This window comes from Maylandia zebra, linkage group LG17 (genome assembly GCF_041146795.1).
Source record: "Maylandia zebra isolate NMK-2024a linkage group LG17, Mzebra_GT3a, whole genome shotgun sequence".
Classification (NCBI taxonomy): Eukaryota; Metazoa; Chordata; class Actinopteri; order Cichliformes; family Cichlidae; genus Maylandia; species Maylandia zebra.
This window is the reverse complement of record NC_135183.1, coordinates 28,332,725-28,352,861: the sequence shown is the minus strand read 5'-3', so window position 1 is coordinate 28,352,861 and position 20,137 is coordinate 28,332,725. Positions and strand designations below refer to the sequence as shown.

At 39.7% G+C, this 20,137-nt stretch overlaps 3 protein-coding genes across 5 annotated transcripts; all 3 read left to right on the top strand.

Annotated features, from left to right (window-relative positions):
* The first annotated feature begins 651 nt into the window (after positions 1-651).
* LOC101482593 (protein mono-ADP-ribosyltransferase PARP11) lies at positions 652-6,063 on the top strand. 3 transcript variants are annotated; one of them, XM_004548278.3, is made up of 8 exons: positions 652-840; positions 1,096-1,220; positions 1,775-1,895; positions 2,079-2,154; positions 2,486-2,570; positions 2,853-2,980; positions 4,901-5,048; positions 5,133-6,063. In XM_004548278.3, exons 1-8 carry the CDS (start codon positions 795-797, stop codon positions 5,433-5,435), a joined length of 1,032 nt encoding a protein of 343 aa, XP_004548335.3. In that variant the 5' UTR covers positions 652-794; the 3' UTR covers positions 5,436-6,063. The 3 variants fall into 3 exon arrangements, with proteins under 3 accessions (XP_004548335.3, XP_004548333.1, XP_004548334.1); XM_004548276.3 differs by having other exon boundaries at positions 653-840; positions 4,897-5,048; XM_004548277.3 differs by having other exon boundaries at positions 654-840; positions 2,486-2,558; positions 4,897-5,048.
* A 140-nt stretch (positions 6,064-6,203) lies between these two features.
* LOC101483280 (protein mono-ADP-ribosyltransferase PARP11-like) lies at positions 6,204-9,716 on the top strand. Its single transcript, XM_023153305.3, has 7 exons — positions 6,204-7,934; positions 8,024-8,138; positions 8,223-8,292; positions 8,418-8,481; positions 8,607-8,740; positions 8,819-8,970; positions 9,069-9,716. Exons 1-7 carry the CDS (start codon positions 7,839-7,841, stop codon positions 9,365-9,367), a joined length of 930 nt encoding a protein of 309 aa, XP_023009073.3. The 5' UTR covers positions 6,204-7,838; the 3' UTR covers positions 9,368-9,716.
* An 8,112-nt stretch (positions 9,717-17,828) lies between these two features.
* Positions 17,829-19,937, top strand: LOC101467794 (protein mono-ADP-ribosyltransferase PARP11). Its single transcript, XM_024805598.2, has 8 exons — positions 17,829-17,980; positions 18,068-18,178; positions 18,273-18,381; positions 18,466-18,535; positions 18,657-18,714; positions 18,840-18,973; positions 19,052-19,203; positions 19,301-19,937. Exons 1-8 carry the CDS (start codon positions 17,888-17,890, stop codon positions 19,588-19,590), a joined length of 1,017 nt encoding a protein of 338 aa, XP_024661366.2. The 5' UTR covers positions 17,829-17,887; the 3' UTR covers positions 19,591-19,937.
* The last annotated feature ends 200 nt before the right edge of the window (positions 19,938-20,137 follow it).

The following is a 20,137-nucleotide window of genomic DNA, read 5'->3' as shown; positions in this document are numbered from 1 at the left end:
ACGTTAATAATGCCGGACTTTTCTCTCCTATGAATATGCAGCTTGAGTAGAAGAAAAATAAGAAATATATGTATGTATTATTCATTCCTCTGGTTTTTATGAACAGGTTTTTGTTTTGGGGTTTTTTTGTAATCTGTGCCATCTACACAGTGATGTGTAATACACAAAATACATATCAGCGTTTTAATAGGTTACATGAGCTAAGCGAACAAGCACCGCAGTCCGAAATGATAACAACGGTGCTAATGTTTGTATTAATAGTAAAGTATTAATTATAAATTGGTTTTGTAGTGTAGTACGAGACAATCAGGTACCAAAAAAATAACTTTGCCGTCATTATTTAGCTTACATAATATCTAATGTATTTGTTTTATTGACTGCACTGAAAAACAAATAAGTCAAAAATGACAGGTTGAGCTAATTATTACCCCCGATTTTTAGATTATTACAGCGATTATTATTTTTTTAGGGGAGGGGGAGTAATGACTTCAGTAAGTAAGTTTCCATACAGTCCTCTTATTTTATTTTATTAACTTTTTTAACCGCGTGCGTAACTTTAAAACACCTGAGCCGTATAACATTGCACCGGTAGTGCGCCTGTCAGGACAAACTCCGGGAAACAGTCCTGATTTCAAGGAGGGAGGAGTTACATGACGTCGACGCTTTGACGTGGAGTGTATGACGAACGGGGAAATAAAAGTAAACAACGCCTAGGATAACGAAAATGGTTTTTGGCGTTAGTCCCCCAAGCTTAGACGGAACCTGTGATTTTTCTGAGGCTTTGTTGATCATGTATGAAGGCTTTGTTTTCCGATAAGGACAGAGGCAGGCTGAAAACTGGTAAGACACCAGTAGAGTCGAGATGAGTCGGGTGCGGCATCCGCTAATGATAGCTTAGTTCAACATGGCAGTTTCCTGTATTGTATGAAATTGTTTACAGGATGTAATGCTCTCACGACCGTTGCTGAAAACAAGTCCTCAACGTCAGGACTGTCTGACGACCAAAACACCACCTTAGGCCCTCCCCCATACTTTCTTGTATTTTAGTTGCTATTTGCCTAAGTGTGTTGGCGTGTTTTCACTTATTAATTTCAGATTTAGCTATGTTAGCCATCAGATCGTCAGAGGAGGAGTCCACTGAGATTGAGGAGATGGACACCTCAGAGCCCAACTGGTGCTGGTTCTACTTGGCTGAGTGTGGAGTGTGGCATATGTTTGAGGTAGTTCACATGATACCACAACTTTATACACAATAGCAGACTTTGTAACTGGCTTTACTCTGTATGCCCAGCATATCGCCCCTCCTTTGGTCGTATTTTGACAGACTCTGCAGGTTTTTATTCCCCCTTTTAGCTCATCATCAATACATTTATAGAAAACAAAAAAACAAAACACTGCCTTGGGTTGATTGTAGGGAGGCAGAAAAATGGCCATCATGTGCCACTACTTAGGTTATGTGTTAAACTGCAATTAAAAGGAATTTAACAATGATGCATCAAAAATCCATGAACAGATTTAAAATGTGTTTTTCTGGTTTATCAGTTTCTGACAGCGAGTTACACTCAGCTGTCTTATTTATCCCACCAGTAGCTCAAACCTCCAAATATATATGTATCGATTTACAAGACAAGCTTTAAGTCAAACCAAAGAATTGATGTTTTTTCAGATAAATTTTAAGCCTTTGACCTAAATAAAGAATCAACTCTCTTAACTAACTGTTAATTAACTGATTGGCTGGTTAACCCTTTCCCCCCCCCTTTTATTTTCCTGTCAGATTGATCCCAGTGCAGCCTGCTCTGTGACCAGCGCTCAGATTGAGCAGTGCTACAACAGGAACCAGCGTGGTGTGATGGAGTTTTACACAGCCAAGTACACATACAGACTGGACTTCTCAGGTGAAAACTCATGAGTTAATTAAAGTAATTCTAAAGGTACTTTATCCAGGCTGAGAGTGTTAAAGCTTTTTCAAAGGAAATCCCGTCGCATCAGTTCTATTGAGGATAAGTTAGTTTTTCTGTTGTTTATTTTGTTAAAGAAATTGCACATGAACACCTAATTGTCATTAAATCCCCAAACAGTCATGCGACAGATAAATGTAACAACAGGAAAGCAACGGCCGATCAAACGCTCCCTCCACTCTGCAACTGGATTTAGGTAAGATTTGATGGTTTGAGTGTACATCCAGAGAGCCTTTTTATAATTTGGTTTTATTTACTTGCTATCATGGAAAAGTTATGTTAAAGGGGTTTAAGAAGACCATGTATTAAATGGAAGTTTAGGGGTCAAGCATCTCCTGTCCTTAAAATCCTGGAAATGAAAGTAACAAAAGAAAAGAGAACAATTGCCTTTTTCCCTCCTTTTTTTCGTTTTTCTTTTTTTTTGCAAGCGTTGAATTATTTTTGTGCGAGCATAAAGCAAACACATCCATTCTCATTCTGATGCAGTGATTGGTTTACTGACTCTTCTCCTTTGCTGATCCTCCCAGGTTTATTTGTGATAATCTCGCCTTGCCTGTTCCCTGTCACTGGGAAAGAATAAACACAGATGAGCCCTATCAAGTGAGTACAGAAGTACGGAAACACATCTTATTGTTCCACTTAGCTTCGTTCACACATTTTTAGTATTGAGACGATACCTTTATGTTCTTTTGATTTCTGATGTAAAAATAGTGGCAGACTGGTCAAAACTTTTAGACAGGTGTGCATGTGATTGTATGCGGTGTTTTGTCAGTCCAGAAGTTCCCAACTTTGTTCAGTCTGAGGTCAAACATTTGCAAATGAGAGAGAAAAAGAGGAATATGAAACACACTGCAGAAAAGGGTAGAGCTGTGTGAGTGTTTCTTGCCTTTGCAGCTCATCCAGCTTGGCAGAGACACATATGAATTTAAAGAAGTAGCCAGACTGTATGAAAGAACAATGGATCATCCAATTAAATCCATCCAGAGGATCCAGAACCTGGATTTATGGGAGTTCTTCTGCAGGTAGAATATTATTTTCTACATTTTTGTGAGGAAAAATATTTCCTTGTATATACTGCCTTAATTACACTTAAATTGCACTCCATTAGTGACACTGGGAAAATTGTAAATTCTAGTTTTCCCAAACTTCCAATAAAGATGCTGGCTTTTTTCTTAGCATAAATTAAAGAATTGAACCGAATTCCATGAATCCACCCCTTTCAGCCGATGTCTTCTTCAAGCTCGTCTCCTGTGCACAATGTGCACTTGTTTCTAGATCATTTCATGGAAATTGCCAGTATGCATCTGTAATTCACACTGGATCACCTGCACTGTGTCAAAAAGGCATCTCTTCAACTTGAATGTAATTTAATTTTCATTTTATAAAGGAAAACAAAGTCTTTTGAATAGGGCAAAGGAAGTAAAACTCCTGCTTTTACAGTGCTGGCTGTGTGGGCGTGCAGTGGCATGTTGGCAACCGCTACAGTTCAGGGTGTTTGTGCCAAATTTTTTCTCAAAAATGCCCCAGAAATGTAATGCCAGTTTGACCCCGTGGGACGCGGTTGAACAAATTAATTCACTAAAAGGCGTTGTTTTATACATATACCTCTGAAAACGCTTTGTGATTGGGAGGTTTCTGAGCTGGCTGCTCATTCCGGCCTCCTGAAAAGGCAGAGGACTTTTTTTTTTTTTTTTTTGATAATAACCATTCAGCGGAACTGGAACCTTATCCACTTCAAAGCCCACGTTTGTACATATTTCTTATAAATTGTTAGATTAAACTTACCTGCATTGCATTATATTCACCTCGTGGATTCCCCACGAGGTGAATATAATGCAAGGTGACTGGGTCAGAAACAAAAGCTGTTTTCAGTCTTTTTCACTTGCTAGCACATCCTGTCAACACACAATAAATTACTATACTGTTGTTATTATTATTGTTCTTATTGTAAACATATATGTGTTGAATTTTGTATTCATAAACATCCAACACTTTAAACACCTTAAACATATGGCAGTAAGAAAGCACTAAGAACACAAGACATTCAAAAAACAAATAAAAAAATAATTTAAAAAATAATAATATTAATAATACTAAAGGAAATTAAAAACAATATAAAATAAAATACAAAAAAAAGTACAGGATAGTCTATACTGTATACATTCCCAAATTTAGTTGCATATTTTCATTGCTTCACTCTCTCTCCAGTTCCTCAACGTGCCCAGTCTTTAATAGCTCCAGAAAAATCAAATAATTCTGATGATCTTTTCCTAACCACATAGGTCAGTTTCTATTATTGTTCTCATATTGTTATTGTTTTAATGGTACTTATATTGCACCTTTCTGCTTAAAATAGTACTTTACAAGTGTCGTTCACCCATTCACACATACATTCATACACTTCTTTTATCTATACCTAAGCCCTTTCTCACATTCACTCTGCGACTGATGTATCAGGGTCAACTCGGGGTTTGGTGTCTTGTCCGAAGATAATTCAGCATGCAAACTGTAGGAGTCAAGGATAAACCAACTGGCCTTCCAAGTCTGTAGACAATGCGCTCTACCACCTGAGCCACAAGTGCTAGAGACTAGGGGCATTGGTGCAAGGTATTCATCTTCACAGCTGACAGCCCACAGCCATTTCCAAACTGTTTAATGCGTTTGAATTTAGTTGAAGTTTGCTTTCTGCACTGTGTACAAGTGGTCCAAGCAGGCCTTCCAGGAAATGATCTAAAAATAGCAGCAGTACTGGAAGTGATATAGAGGTGCACAAGGTGAAAATCCTGAATTGCATAGATGGGGCAAAATTTAAATTGGGTATGATTTTTGCTCTTTATGGGAAAAGTTGCTGAACTTTTCACTGATCAAACTTTGTACAGTCATGCAGTATCAAAGTCATTATTTGTTTTATGTTGTCATTCCTTGGTGCTCCTCTAAGGAAGAAAACACAGTTGCGAAAAGTCAAGCGAACACTGGATATTGAGGAACGAATGCTGTTTCATGGCACGGGACACAGCAATATACAAGCTATATGTACATTTAACTTTGACTGGCGGCTCACAGGAAGCCATGGCGATGTCTATGGCAAAGGTAGATCTTTTATGTTGTATCATGAAAGACTTTGCTACTCTCCTTTTATCCAGTTTTAACATTGTGCTCTTGTCTTTCCTGCAGGGAGCTACTTTGCCCGCGATGCCAAATATTCCAGTAAATTCTGTCACACCACAGGGAAACACAACACGACCTTACAGAGACATGGACTCGCACCACCGATATTTGCGAGTGAGCCGCCTTATAAGACCATGTTCCTGGCCAGAGTGCTTGTTGGAGAATACACAGTTGGTCATCCAATGTACTGCAGACCACCCTCTAAGGATGCCAGTTTCACCAACTTCTATGACAGTTGTGTGGATGATATGGCCAATCCAAAGATCTATGTCATTTTTGACAGTAATCAGATTTATCCAGAGTATCTGATTGAGTTCTACTGATGCCTAAGAAAATGATGCCAACTTTTTTTTTTAATAAAGGCTGGAAAAGCTAGGATATGAAATTAGATGACAGGATAATTGATTTCCATGACTGAATGGAGCATGGGTCATCTAAGTGCCTTTGAAGAAGTTGGTAAGACAGTAAGGACTTTGTGTCAAATTGTATACTGTACAGCATACATAATTGGACCCAGAAGTTAGAACGTTTCCATGACTTCAAAAGATGCTAACCGAAGACAGTCTTTGTGCTGTTTTTATCTTTAATCCTGAGTCTATGCTTGCTTACTGAATATGTGTGCACATTTGCTTAGATAAAATAAGAGTGGTGCTTGCAGCCTGTAGATCATAGGCAATATCCGACCACCGGCTCCATCACTCCCTCTACTTCCACAGTGCCATACATATGCTTCTTTATAAATCCAAGAACATGCTCTGCTCACTCATTTTGCACCATGTTCTGAAAATCTGTGTCTAGTAGTACCATGTATTATATAAGCATGGATTTTTGTTCATGTTTTTGTCATAAAACGCTCCTACCTCTGCATTTTTTTATCTTGCACTTTCCATGAAAGGTTTTGTAATTGTGTCATATTGACATAAACATGTAAAATGTGTGATGTCGTCCCTGAGCAATTCGTTTCTGTGCATCTTTTCTGACCGCTGAATTTCATTGGGGTTTTCAACCAAGTTCGTCTGTCCATCCGTTTTCTAAATTATTTTGGGTCTGTCACATTCATAACAGAGAAGCAATCAATCATTCATACTCACATCCACATGTATGGCCAAACTAGGATCACAAATTAGCCTAAGATATATAATACATTGCCAAAAGTATTCACCCAGCAGTGCAGATATTGAATTAAGGTGTTCCAATCACTTTCATGGCCACAGGTTTGTAAAATCCAGCACCTAGGCGTGCAGACTGCTTCTACAAACATTTGTGAAAGAATGGGTCAATCTCAGGAGATCAGTGAATTCCAGTGTGGTACTGTGATAGGATGCCACATTTGCAACAAATCCAGTCATGAAATTTTCTCATTACCAAATATTCCATAGTCAACTGTTATTGGTAACAGCAACTGGTAACATCAGCAACTTAGCCACAAAGTCTTAGGCCACATAAAATCCCACAGCAGATTTAGCTGATGCTGAGGGGCATAGTGCCGCAGAGGTTGTCAACTTTCTGCAGAGTTGATCACCACAGACCTCCAAACTTCATGGCCTTCAGATTGGCTCAGAAACTCAGCATAGAGAGCTTCATGGAATGGATTTCCATGGCCGAGCTGCTGCGGTGGTTGCCAGGAGAACGGTACTTGTCTGACCTCACTGTGCCAAGTGTAAAGTTTGTTTGAGGAGGAATGATGCTGTGGGGTTGTTTTTCAGGAGTTGGTTCGCCCCCTTAGTTCCAGTGAAAGGAACTCATAATGCTTCAGCATACCAAGCCAAGACATTTTGAACAATGTCATGCTCTCAACTTCGTGTGAACAGTTTGGGGATGGCCCCTTCCTGTTCCAACATGGCTGTGCACAAAGAAAGGTCCATAAAGACATGAATGAGGGAGTGTGGTGTAGAAGAATGTGACTGGCCTGCACTGAGTCCTGACCTCAGCCTGATAGAACACCTTTGGAATGAATTAGAGCAGAGACTGTGAGCCAGGCCTTCCCGCTACTTCCTTGCCACAAAGGCACAGGGACGCCCCAGGCAGAATAAACCCTATTGCTGTGAGGTGATAGCACTGCATCACCGTGTTGCCTCCAATGAAGTTGATTTTTAAAATTGTAACAATTCAACATTGAATTTAATTTCCAAGTCATCTGGGTTTGATGTTAAAACCTGAGTAACACAGGTTTATTTTTGCACTTTGTATAATTTTAAAAACAAAACAAAAAAATGTGCTCAGCACACTTGTTGTACTGTAATGTAAAATTATTTTTTTGTGTGCATTTGTTCAATTAATTGTATGACCATGTTTGTATGTGTTTTCGACCTGCACAAGGTGATGCCACAAGGTGGTGCACTTGTGGTACTTTGAGTTTATTTATATTAAATGTATGGGGGGAACATCTTATAGCTATGCGTGTGTTAAGCTATACTTGTCTGTAATTTGCATGTCACAATTAATAAATTTTTCAATTTAAACACATAAAATAATTATTGTAGACCATCTTTCAGGTTAGAAGACTGAAAACAAATTATATTGTGCATGTAATGTCACATGATCTACTTTGCCTTCTAGGGCTATGTAGAAGGTGTGTCTATGAATGAGATTTGAATCATGAGGAGTCAGAAACACCAGTAGTTAAGTCATAGAGAGGAAGCAGGTTAATTTTTCAGCTTTTTCTGTGATATAATCAGTTACATTTCTGACAACAAGAAACAGCAACAAAAGATGTTGGAAAATACATTAGTGGAATATATGGATACAGCTGACACCCCTTGGTGCTGGTATTACCTTGCTGACTGTGGACAGTGGCACCAGTTTGAGGTAATTTGTGTATTTCTTTAGATCACATTATCTGGTTCCATACTGTCAAGTAAAGCTTATGTTTCTAGTTTCTTGTCCCTTTTCTGTAGGATGACCCCGATCTCCCCTTTAGCAGTGAGGCTGTTGAAAATTTTTACCTGAAAAACTCCAAGGCTGTTTTAAACACATCATCTTTCAGTTACAGGGGCCAGATTGATTTCTCTGGTAATTTTTGTGCATTTTCATCCTCACAGTCTTCATTCACACATTAAGAACTTAGCTCAGATTAATACATGTGTTTTTGTGCAGCGATGCTACTGACAGACCTCACCGCAGGGAGGCAAAAAAGAATCAGGAGAAGCTACAACACAGAAAAAAGGTAAACAAGAAATGTACATTCTCAATTGTAACAGCAGTGAGGTTTACAAGTTAGTGTCAGTATAGTTTCTATCAAAATGAAAGTGAAAGTTTCAGCACAATGGAAACATAACTCTCCTCCCGCAGGTGTTCCTGTTTCAGCCTTGCTCCTGTTTTCTGGGAATCGTTTGATCCCGAATCGCCATACCAGGTGACAAAAATGTTGCTTAATGTCGAAAATATCTACAGCTAGAGCACAAATATACAATACAGTTAGAAGCATAGATTAAAACCGCAGATATTTCAGTAATAACTGATTTCGGATACTTTTTAAAGTTAATCCCTCTGAGTGAGCACTCCCCCGAGTATTGGACAGTGAAACATTATGTAAAGACCGATGGGCTGTTGGACCGAACCATTCTGTCAATCAACAGGATACAGAATTTGGATCTTTGGGAATTATATTGCAGGTAAGTTAAGTTTTACACTATGTTTTTTGTTAATAATTTCTTTTCTTTATTACCATTATTTTTATATTTGCATCAAAGGAAAAAGAAACAGCTGATGAGGATTCAAGGCATCAAAGAAATTCAAGAGAGACGACTCTTTCATGGGACTGATATCAAAAATGTGGATTACATTTGCAAGTATAACTTTGATGTACGGTTAGCTGGACAACATGCCCACGTATTTGGCAAAGGTAAGTTCATTGTTTTGTGCAAATCTGAATTTCTAACTCTTTACCATTTCTTCTGTCTTTTTTCTTCCCAGCTGATCTAAGTTTCTTTTTTTACGTAGGAATTTATTTTGCCAAACATGCAACATTAGCCGACAGATACAGTCCGAGCAGCTTGGAACCACTGCCAGTTTATGGCGGGAAAACACAACCTGTACACTCTGGAGAAACTAAAATTATATTTTTGGCTCGGGTGATGACTGGAAAACCAGTTGCTGGACAATCTCATTTCCAAAAACCCGATCATGGGAGTCCTGAAAACTTGCATGACAGCTGTGTTGATGATGTCTCTCATCCTAATATTTTTGTCATTTTTGATCCAAATCAAATATATCCGGAGTATTTGATTCAGTACAGCTGAGCGCAACATGTGCAAGATCAACATGGCTACCTCAAACGGTACATTTCAAGCACAACTCCTGATGGCTTCGATGAAGTTTTTGCAGCATTTTTACTACATTTTAAACATTTTTAGAAAAGTTTCCAGTAAACTAGGTCGTTTTCAGCAAGATAATCTGTCAGCAAAGTTATCGCTACATTTCATTACTTTGGATCAGAAGTACCAATAAAAATGAGTTTACTTACCAGGTGCTACTGCTTAATATTAGAATAGTTGAATATAATACTTGTGGTCATGTAATGTAGATTCCCATCTAATTTATTTCTATTTAATTTAGTAATAATATAGCTTCATAAATAAATAAATATGCCAGCAGAACCAAATCAAAGTCTACATGTGTGTTTATTCCTGTTCTAATGTTTATGTTTGTATTTGTGCTGGACATAACATTCGCAAGCATTTTAAAATAACATGTGCAAGGTTAAAGAAATCAAATTCTAAGCTCATGTAGCTTATTGTTGTTCATCTGTTTTACATATATGTGGACAAAAAGCTTTCATGGGGCTCTGTGAAGGATGTGGAAAAACAACGTATGATTCAGTTACTTTAGAAGCACCTTTATCAGCAATAACCTGAAATAATAATTTTATGTTTGATTCCGTCAGTCTTTCACATAAGAAATTGAAATTGTGAAGAGATTTTGATCTACTCTTCTTTACAGAGTTCCTTCACTTTTTGAGGTTTGTGAGCAGTTATTTATGTTCAGCTCTCTTAAGGTCACGACACAGTATTTCATTCACGTTGAGTTCTGGTCTTTGACTAGACCACTGAAAAACCTTTATTCTTTTCTCTTTTTTAGCCAGTCTGTTGTAGATTTGGCTTGGCTTGGGATTGTAGTATTGCACTTACCCAATTTTGGCCAGGCTTTAGTTGGCAGACAGATGGCCTCAGATTTCACTCTAGTACACTTTGGTATACAGAGGATTGAATGGGAATTGCAAGGCTCCCATACACTGTATTTACAAAATAAGCCCATCACCCCTCCCCCTCCAGTTAGTATGAGGTGTTTGTACTGATATGTTTTCACCAATCTCACCCTCATGTTGTTGGGATAGACTCCAGCTGAAGTGGATGGATGGATTGGTGTTTTCAACAAATATTGCTGTGCAATATTGCTAAACAACTCCATTTCGGTCTAATCTGTTCAAAGGACTTTGTTAGAGAGGTTTTGTGGATTGTTCAAAAAAAACCTCCAAACAAGCCATACTGTTCAGTCTTTTTCTAAATGTACTGTCATCAGTGTTGGGCAAGTTACTTTGAAAAAGTAATTAATTATAGTTACTAGTTACTTAAACATAACTGAGTTAGTAACTGAGTTACAATATTCTAAAAGCAATTAATTACTTGAAAAGTAACTATTGTGTTACTTTTAAAAAAAAATTAACCCTCTGGGGTCCAGTGTATAATTGGCCATTTTTCACTACTTTTGATGTTTCCTCTACATTTCACCGTTAAAATCTATTTACTTTGCCTTGTTTGGTATCATTGTTTTCAGCACAACCTCACGTGTTTGAATTTACAGTTATGCTTTCATTTTGACATACTGTATTAACAAAATTGATCTAAAATCAGACAAAAAACATAAATTCCAAGTAGAAAAGGTTTTTTCATCATGACCCTGATGAAGGCGACAAGCCAAAACGCGTTGGTCAATTATTAAAGTTGTTCATCTTCCCTCAAGTGATGCTGGAGTTCCTACTTTGTGATCCCTTTTTTAAATAACCATTTCAAACTATTTGCAGAACAATCAGCTCTTCTGAATTCAATAAGATGCCACACAAATTATTTGTACCACTCCAAAAAATAATTTCTGTCCACTATAAAGAAGAACATCACAGCCTCTTAATGCTTCAGCATACCAAGACATTTTGAACAATGACATGCTCCCAACTTCGTGTGAACAGTTAGGGGATGGTCCCTTCCTGTTCCAACATGGCTGTGCACCAGTGCACAAAGAAAGGTCCATAAAAACATAGATGAGAGAGTGTGGTGTAGAAGAATGTGACTGGCCTGCACTGAGTCCTGACCTCAGCCTGATAGAACACCTTTGGAATGAATTAGAGCAGAGACTGAGCCAGGCCTTCCCGCCGCATCCTTGCCCCAAAGGCACAGGCAGGATAAACCCTATTGCTGTGAGGTGATAGCACTGCATCACTGTGTTGCCTCCAATGAAGTTGATTTTTAAAATTGTAACAATTCAACATTGAATTTAATTTCCAAGTCATCTGGGTTTGATGTTAAAACCTGAATAACGCAGGTTTATTTTTGCACTTTGTGTAATTAAAAAAAAATGTGCTCAGCACACTTGTTGTACTGTAATGTAAAATTATTTTTCTGTGTGCATTTGTTCAATTAATTGTATGACCATGTTTGTATGTGTTTTCGACCTGCACAAGGTGATGCCACAAGGTGGTGCACTTGTGGTGCTTTGAGTTTATTTATATTAAATGTATGGGGGGAAACATCTTACAGCTATGCGTGTGTTAAGCTATACTTGTCTGTAATTTGCATGTCATAATTAATAAATTTTTCAATTTAAACACATAAAATAATTATTGTAGACCATCTTTCAGGTTAGAAGACTGAAAACAAATTATACTGTGCATGTAATGTCACGTGATCTACTTTGCCTTCTAGGGCTATGTAGAAGGTGTGTCTATGATATAAGATGGCGCCGGTGAGGTCGGCTGCCGTCACGACTGCTCCGACCACTTTTTCTTTGTCTTTGCTTTTTAAGTTAGTTTTCAGCATTTCTAAATCGGCAAAATCATCACCATTGGGTACATTAGGTATGACAGTGACACTCTTGTTTCTATTGGTATACAATGTACTCACAATTCGAAGTTTTTAACTCCGGATCCGAGCTGGCCGAGTGAGATCTCAAGGGAGAACAAAGGGAAGCGGCGGCGGCCTAGAGGGAAGCGAGCCGGCGTCAGGAACAGGCTGAGAGCTCGTGCACACCGCACACCTCTGCCTAGCATCCTGCTCGCCAACGTCCAGTCACTGGAGAACAAGCTTGACGACCTCAGGGCCAGGATAAAGTTCCAGAGAGACATTCGGGACTGCAATCTCCTCTGCTTCACCGAGACATGGCTGAACCCAGCGGTGCCGGACCACGCCATCCAGCCGGCCGAGTTCTTCTCGGTTCACCGCATGGACAGGACACGGGACTCGGGGAAGTCAAGGGGAGGCGGCGTGTGTTTAATGGTGAACAACAACTGGTGCAACAGTGCGAACGTTGTTCCTCTCACACGCTCCTGCACACCAAATCTGGAACTACTGTCCATCATGTGTCGTCCTTTTTATCTACCTCGGGAATTTACATCGGTCATTGTAAGTGCCGTTTATATTCCACCACAAGCGGACACGGTCACCGCCTTATGCGAGCTGCATGAGGCACTCACACAGCACCAGACACAACACCGGGACGCTGCGCTTATTGTGACGGGGGACTTTAATAGCGCCAACCTCAAACGCGCAGCGCCGAACTTTTATCAACACATCACCTGCCCCACCAGGGGTGAAAGGACACTGGACCACTGCTACACTACGGTCAAGGACGGCTACAAGGCACAATCCCGCCCCCCGTTTGGCAAATCTGATCACGCCGCCATCTTCCTCATGCCAAAATACAAACAAAGGCTGAAACAGGAAGTTCCGGTTCAGAGGAAGGTCGCGCGCTGGACGGATCAATCGGTGGCCGCGTTACAGGACGCACTCGATGACGCAGACTGGGGCATGTTCAGAAACAGCTCAGACGATGACGTCAACGTGTTTACGGAAGCGGTTGTGGGATTCATCGGGAAACTAGCGGATGATACCGTGGAGACAAAGACTATCACAACGTTTCCCAACCAGAAGCCGTGGGTGGATAAAACCATCCGCGACGCTCTGAGATCCCGCACCGCTGCCTACAACACGGGACTCATGGCGGGGGACATGGACCCGTACAAAGCCGCGTCATATAACGTGTGGAGGGCGGTGAAAGAGGCGAAGCAGCGCTACGGGAGGAAACTAGAGTCACAACTCCAACAGAGTGACTCTAGGAGCCTGTGGCGGGGACTAAGGACAATAACGGACTATAAAGCACCAACAACCGGTATGACGAACGCGGCCGTGACTCTGGCAGACGAGCTGAACACTTTCTATGCTCGCTTCGAGGCTGCAGCTAAGGTCTCCAACAATGCTAGTGTTAGCGGCGCTAACGGCTGCAGACAGGAAGATACTGCCAGCACCGGAAACGTGCTCGTCATCTCCGAGCATGAAGTAAGGAGAGCCTTCAAGAGAGTGAACACCAGGAAAGCAGCAGGACCAGACGGCATCCCAGGTCGTATCCTCAGAGACTGCGCATACCAGCTAGCTCCTGTGTTCACTGAGATATTCAACATCTCTTTATCTCAGTCGGTGATCCCCACATGCTTCAAAGAGTCCATCATTGTTCCTGTCCCGAAGAAACCCCACCCTGCTTCTCTCAATGACTATCGCCCTGTAGCCCTCACCTCAGTAGTGATGAAGTGCTTTGAACGCCTGGTCAGAGACTTCATCATTTCTTCACTACCAGACACACTGGACCCACTACAGTTCGCTTACCGTCCAAATCGTTCCACAGACGATGCCATCTCTCATCTCCTCCACACATCACTCACTCACTTGGACACTAGAAGGGGGAATTATGTTAAAATGCTCTTCATAGACTACAGCTCTGCATTTAACGCCATAATTCCCTCCACACTCACCACCAAGCTGGAGCATCTGGGACTCAGCTCATCTATGTGTCAGTGGATCTCCAACTTCCTAACTGGCAGACCACAGGCAGTAAGGATGGGCGGACATGTCTCAGCCTCCACCACTCTCAGCACTGGAGCCCCCCAGGGGTGTGTTCTGAGCCCCCTGCTGTACTCTTTGTACACATATGACTGTGTGGCCACTACCAGCTCCACCACCATCATCAAGTTTGCTGACGACACCGTCGTGGTGGGCCTGATCTCTGATAACAACGAGACGGCCTACCTGAAGGAGATTAGGAATCTGGAGAACTGGTGCCAGAGGAACAACCTCCTTCTAAACGTCAGTAAGACAAAGGAGCTGATAGTGGACTTCAGCACTAAGCAGGAGAGGAACTACCAGACCCCCGTCATCAACGAGTGCCCAGTGGAGAGAGTGGACAGCTTCAAATACCTCGGAGTTCACATCACGCAGGACCTGTCATGGTCCTGTCACATCAACACTGTGGTGAAAAAGGCCCGACAGCGTCTCTACCACCTCAGACGCTTGAGAGACTTCCAACTGCCCTCCAAGGTGCTCAGGAACTTTTACTCGCGCACCATAGAGAGCATCCTGGCGGGAAACATCTTAACCTGGTTCGGGAACAGCACCATGCAGGACAGACGAGCTCTAGAGAGGGTTGTGCGGTCAGCTGAGCGCACCATCCGCTCCGAGCTCCCTGACCTGCACTCAATCTACAGCAGGCGGTGCTGGACCAAGGCCAGGAAGATCGTGAAGGACCTCAGCCATCCCAACAACAGACTGTTCTCTCTGTTGAGGTCAGGAAAGCGATTCCGCTCCCTGAAGACCAACACAGAGAGACTGAGGAGGAGCTTCTTCCCGCAGGCGATACGGTCTCTCAATCACACCACCACACAGTACTGATCCACACATACAGTTCTTACACACACACTGGACTTTCTGGACTTTGGTTTTGCACAACACTGGTCACTATATTCTTCATTTCCGGTTAATACTTGTACAGCTGCTGTTATTGTGTATATATTTATTTATATTTAGATTTCTTCATACATTCTTATATAGTTCTATATTGTGTATTGTGTATTTTGTTGTACAGTTATTTTATTTTCAACTTTAATTTATATATTTATCTTTATCTTATTCTTCCCAGTTAAATTTACCCTTCATTCTAATTTGTGTTGTACAGTTATTTCATTTTTAACCTTAATTTATATTTTATTCCTTCCTAGTTAAATTTACCCTTTTTAATTTTTCATATTTATTTCCTATCTTATTCATAGCCTTTTCCTTTTTTGTTTTCTTTAGGTCACGAGCAGTTGTCCAAGCATTTCACTACATATCGTACTGTGTATGACTGTGTACGTGACAAATAAAAATTTGAATTTGAATTTGAATTTGAATGAGGTTTGACTCATGAGGAGTCAGAAACACCAGTAGTTTAGTCATAGAGAGGAAGCAGGTTACTTTTTCAGCTTTTTCTTGATATAATCAGTTGAATTTCTGACAACAAAAAACAACAACAAAAAAAAATGTTGGAAAATACAGAAGAGGATATGGATACATCTGACACTCCTGGGTGCTGGTATTACCTGGCTGACTGTGGACAGTGCAGCCAGTTTGAGGTAATTTGTTTATTTCTTTAGATCACACTATGTGGTTAATTTTTCAGCTTTTTCTGTGATATAATCAGTTACATTTCTGACAACAAGAAACAACAACAACAAAAAATGGGGGAAAATACAGAAGAGGATATGGATACATCTGACACCCCTTGCTGGTGGTATTACCTGGCCGACTGTGGACATTGGCACCTGCACTCAATCTACAGCAGGCGGTGCTGGACCAAGGCCAGGAAGATCGTGAAGGACCTCAGCCATCCCAACAACAGACTGTTCTCTCTGCTGAGGTCAGGAAAGCGATTCCGCTCCCTGAAGACCAACACAGAGAGACTGAGGAGGAGCTTCTTCCCGCAGGCGATACGGTCTCTCAATCACACCACCACACAGTACTGACCCACACATATGGTTCTTACACACACACTGGACTTTCTGGACTTTCTGGACTTTGGTTTTGCACAACACTGGTCACTATATTCTTCATTTCCGGTTAATACTTGTACAGCTGCTGTTATTGTGTATATATTTATTTAGATTTAGATTTCTTCATACATTCTTATATAGTTCTATATTGTGTATTTTGTTGTACAGTTATTTTATTTTCAACTTTAATTTATATATTTTATCTTATTCTTCCCAGTTAAATTTACCCTTCATTCTAATTTGTGTTGTACAGTTATTTCATTTTTAACCTTAATTTATATTTTATTCCTTCCTAGTTAAATTTACCCTTTTTAATTTTTCATATTTATTTCCTATCTTATTCATAGCCTTTTCCTTTTTTGTTTTCTTTAGGTCACGAGCAGTTGTCCAAGCATTTCACTACATATCGTACTGTGTATGACTGTGTACGTGACAAATAAAAATTTGAATTTGAATTTGAATTTGAATGAGGTTTGACTCATGAGGAGTCAGAAACACCAGTAGTTTAGTCATAGAGAGGAAGCAGGTTACTTTTTCAGCTTTTTCTTGATATAATCAGTTGAATTTCTGACAACAAAAAACAACAACAAAAAAAAATGTTGGAAAATACAGAAGAGGATATGGATACATCTGACACTCCTGGGTGCTGGTATTACCTGGCTGACTGTGGACAGTGCAGCCAGTTTGAGGTAATTTGTTTATTTCTTTAGATCACACTATGTGGTTAATTTTTCAGCTTTTTCTGTGATATAATCAGTTACATTTCTGACAACAAGAAACAACAACAACAAAAAATGGGGGAAAATACAGAAGAGGATATGGATACATCTGACACCCCTTGCTGGTGGTATTACCTGGCCGACTGTGGACATTGGCACCTGCACTCAATCTACAGCAGGCGGTGCTGGACCAAGGCCAGGAAGATCGTGAAGGACCTCAGCCATCCCAACAACAGACTGTTCTCTCTGCTGAGGTCAGGAAAGCGATTCCGCTCCCTGAAGACCAACACAGAGAGACTGAGGAGGAGCTTCTTCCCGCAGGCGATACGGTCTCTCAATCACACCACCACACAGTACTGACCCACATATATGGTTCTTACACACACACTGGACTTTCTGGACTTTCTGGACTTTGGTTTTGCACAACACTGGTCACTATATTCTTCATTTCCGGTTAATACTTGTACAGCTGCTGTTATTGTGTATATATTTATTTAGATTTAGATTTCTTCATACATTCTTATATAGTTCTATATTGTGTATTTTGTTGTACAGTTATTTTATTTTCAACTTTAATTTATATATTTTATCTTATTCTTCCCAGTTAAATTTACCCTTCATTCTAATTTGTGTTGTACAGTTATTTCATTTTTAACCTTAATTTATATTTTATTCCTTCCTAGTTAAATTTACCCTTTTTAATTTTTCATATTTATTTCCTATCTTATTCATAGCCTTTTCCTTTTTTGTTTTCTTTAGGTCACGAGCAGTTGTCCAAGCATTTCACTACATATCGTACTGTGTATGACTGTGTACGTGACAAATAAAAATTTGAATTTGAATTTGAATGAGGTTTGACTCATGAGGAGTCAGAAACACCAGTAGTTTAGTCATAGAGAGGAAGCAGGTTACTTTTTCAGCTTTTTCTTGATATAATCAGTTGAATTTCTGACAACAAAAAACAACAACAAAAAAAAATGTTGGAAAATACAGAAGAGGATATGGATACATCTGACACTCCTGGGTGCTGGTATTACCTGGCTGACTGTGGACAGTGCAGCCAGTTTGAGGTAACTTGTTTATTTCTTTAGATCACACTATGTGGTTAATTTTTCAGCTTTTTCTGTGATATAATCAGTTACATTTCTGACAACAAGAAACAACAACAACAAAAAATGGGGGAAAATACAGAAGAGGATATGGATACATCTGACACCCCTTGCTGGTGGTATTACCTGGCCGACTGTGGACATTGGCACCAGTTTGAGGTAACTTGTGTATTTCTTTAGACCACACTACCTGGTTATGTAATGTCAAGTAAAGTAAAGCTTACTTTTCTACTTTCTTGTCCCTTTTCTGTAGGATGACCACAATCTCACCTTTAGCAGTGAGGATGTTGACACGTTTTACCTGAAAAACTCCAAGGATATTTTGAACACATCTTCTTTCAGTTACAGGATTGATTTCTCTGGTAATTTTTGTGCATTTTCATCCTCACAGTCTTCATTCACACATTAAGAACTTGGCTCAGATTAATACATGTGTTTCTGTGTAGAAATGCTACTGACAGACCTCACCACAACGAGGCAAAAAAGAATCAGGAGGAGCTGCAACACAGAAAAAAGGTACAATTTTTATATTCTCAAAAGTAACAGCAGTGAGGTTTACAAGTTAGCGTCAGTATAGTTTCTATCAAAATGAAAGTGAAAGTTTCAGCACAATGGAAACTTAACTCTCCTCCCGCAGGTGTTCCTGTTTCAGCCTCCCTTCCTGGGAATCGTTTGATCCCGAATCGCCATACCAGGTGACAAAAATGTTGCTTAATGTCCAAAATCCATACAGCTAGAGCACAAATATACAATACAGTTAGAAGCATAGATTAAAACCGCAGATATTTCAGCAATAACTGATTTCTGATACTTTTTAAAGTTAATCCCTCTGAGTGAACACTCCCCCGAGTATCGGAAAGTGGAAGAATATGTAAAGACCGTTGGGCTGTTGGGCAAAACCATTCTGTCAATCAACAGGATACAGAATTTGGATCTTTGGGAATTATATTGCAGGTAAGCTAAGTTTTACACTATGTTTTTTGTTAATAATTCCTTTTCTTTATTACCATTATTTTTATATTTGCATCAAAGGAAAAAGAAACAGCTGATGAGGATTCAAGGCATCAAAGAAATTCAAGAGAGACAACTCTTTCATGGGACTGATATCAAAAATGTGGATTATATTTGCAAGTATAACTTTGATGTACGGTTAGCTGGACAACATGCCCACGTATTTGGCAAAGGTAAGTTCATTGTTTTGTGCAAATCTGAATTTCTAACTCTTTACCATTTCTTCTGTCTTTTTTCTTCCCAGCTGATCTAAGTTTCTTTTTTACGTAGGAATTTATTTTGCCAAACATGCAGCATTAGCCGACGTATACAGTAAGAGCAGCTCGAAACCACTGCCAGTTTATGGCGGGAAAACACAACCTGTACACTCTAAAATTATATTTTTGGCTCGGGTGATGACTGGAAAACCAGTTGCTGGACAATCTCATTTCCAAAAACCCGATCATGGGAGTCCTGAAAACTTGCATGACAGCTGTGTTGATGATGTCTCTCATCCTAATATTTTTGTCATTTTTGATCCAAATCAAATATATCCGGAGTATTTGATTCAGTACAGCTGAGCGCAACATGTGCAAGATCAACATGGCTACCTCAAACGGTACATTTCAAGCACAACTCCTGATGGCTTCGATGAAGTTTTTGCAGCATTTTTACTACATTTTAAACATTTTTAGAAAAGTTTCCAGTAAACTAGGTCGTTTTCAGCAAGATAATCTGTCAGCAAAGTTATCGCTACATTTCATTACTTTGGATCAGAAGTACTAATAAAAATGAGTTTACTTACCAGGTGCTACTGCTTAGTATTAGAATAGTTGAATATAATACTTGTGGTCATGTAATGTAGATTCCCATCTAATTTATTTCTATTTAATTTAGTAATAATATAGCTTCATAAATAAATAAATATGCCAGCAGAACCAAATCAAAGTCTACATGTGTGTTTATTCCTGTTCTAATGTTTATGTTTGTATTTGTGCTGGACATAACATTCACACGCATTTTAAAATAACATGCGAGGTTAAAGAAATCAAATTCTAAGCTCATGTAGCTTATTGTTGTTCATCTTTTTTACATATATGTGGACAAAAAGCTTTCATGGGGCTCTGT

Excerpts from the sequence above, each read along its gene's own strand:
- LOC101482593 (XM_004548276.3), top strand. The coding sequence starts at position 795 with ATGAAGGCTTTGTTTTCCGATAAGGACAGAGGCAGGCTGAAAACTG. Across the intron at positions 2,155-2,485 it reads CACTCTGCAACTGGATTTAG|GTTTATTTGTGATAATCTCG; the intron begins GTAAGATTTGAT and ends TGATCCTCCCAG. Across the intron at positions 2,571-2,852 it reads CCTATCAAGTGAGTACAGAA|CTCATCCAGCTTGGCAGAGA; the intron begins GTACGGAAACAC and ends TTGCCTTTGCAG.
- LOC101483280 (XM_023153305.3), top strand. The coding sequence starts at position 7,839 with ATGTTGGAAAATACATTAGTGGAATATATGGATACAGCTGACACCCCT. Across the intron at positions 8,139-8,222 it reads GGGCCAGATTGATTTCTCTG|CGATGCTACTGACAGACCTC; the intron begins GTAATTTTTGTG and ends GTTTTTGTGCAG. Across the intron at positions 8,741-8,818 it reads CTTTGGGAATTATATTGCAG|GAAAAAGAAACAGCTGATGA; the intron begins GTAAGTTAAGTT and ends TTTGCATCAAAG.
- LOC101467794 (XM_024805598.2), top strand. The coding sequence starts at position 17,888 with ATGTTGGAAAATACAGAAGAGGATATGGATACATCTGACACTCCTGGG. Across the intron at positions 18,536-18,656 it reads AGCTGCAACACAGAAAAAAG|GTGTTCCTGTTTCAGCCTCC; the intron begins GTACAATTTTTA and ends CTCCTCCCGCAG. Across the intron at positions 18,974-19,051 it reads CTTTGGGAATTATATTGCAG|GAAAAAGAAACAGCTGATGA; the intron begins GTAAGCTAAGTT and ends TTTGCATCAAAG.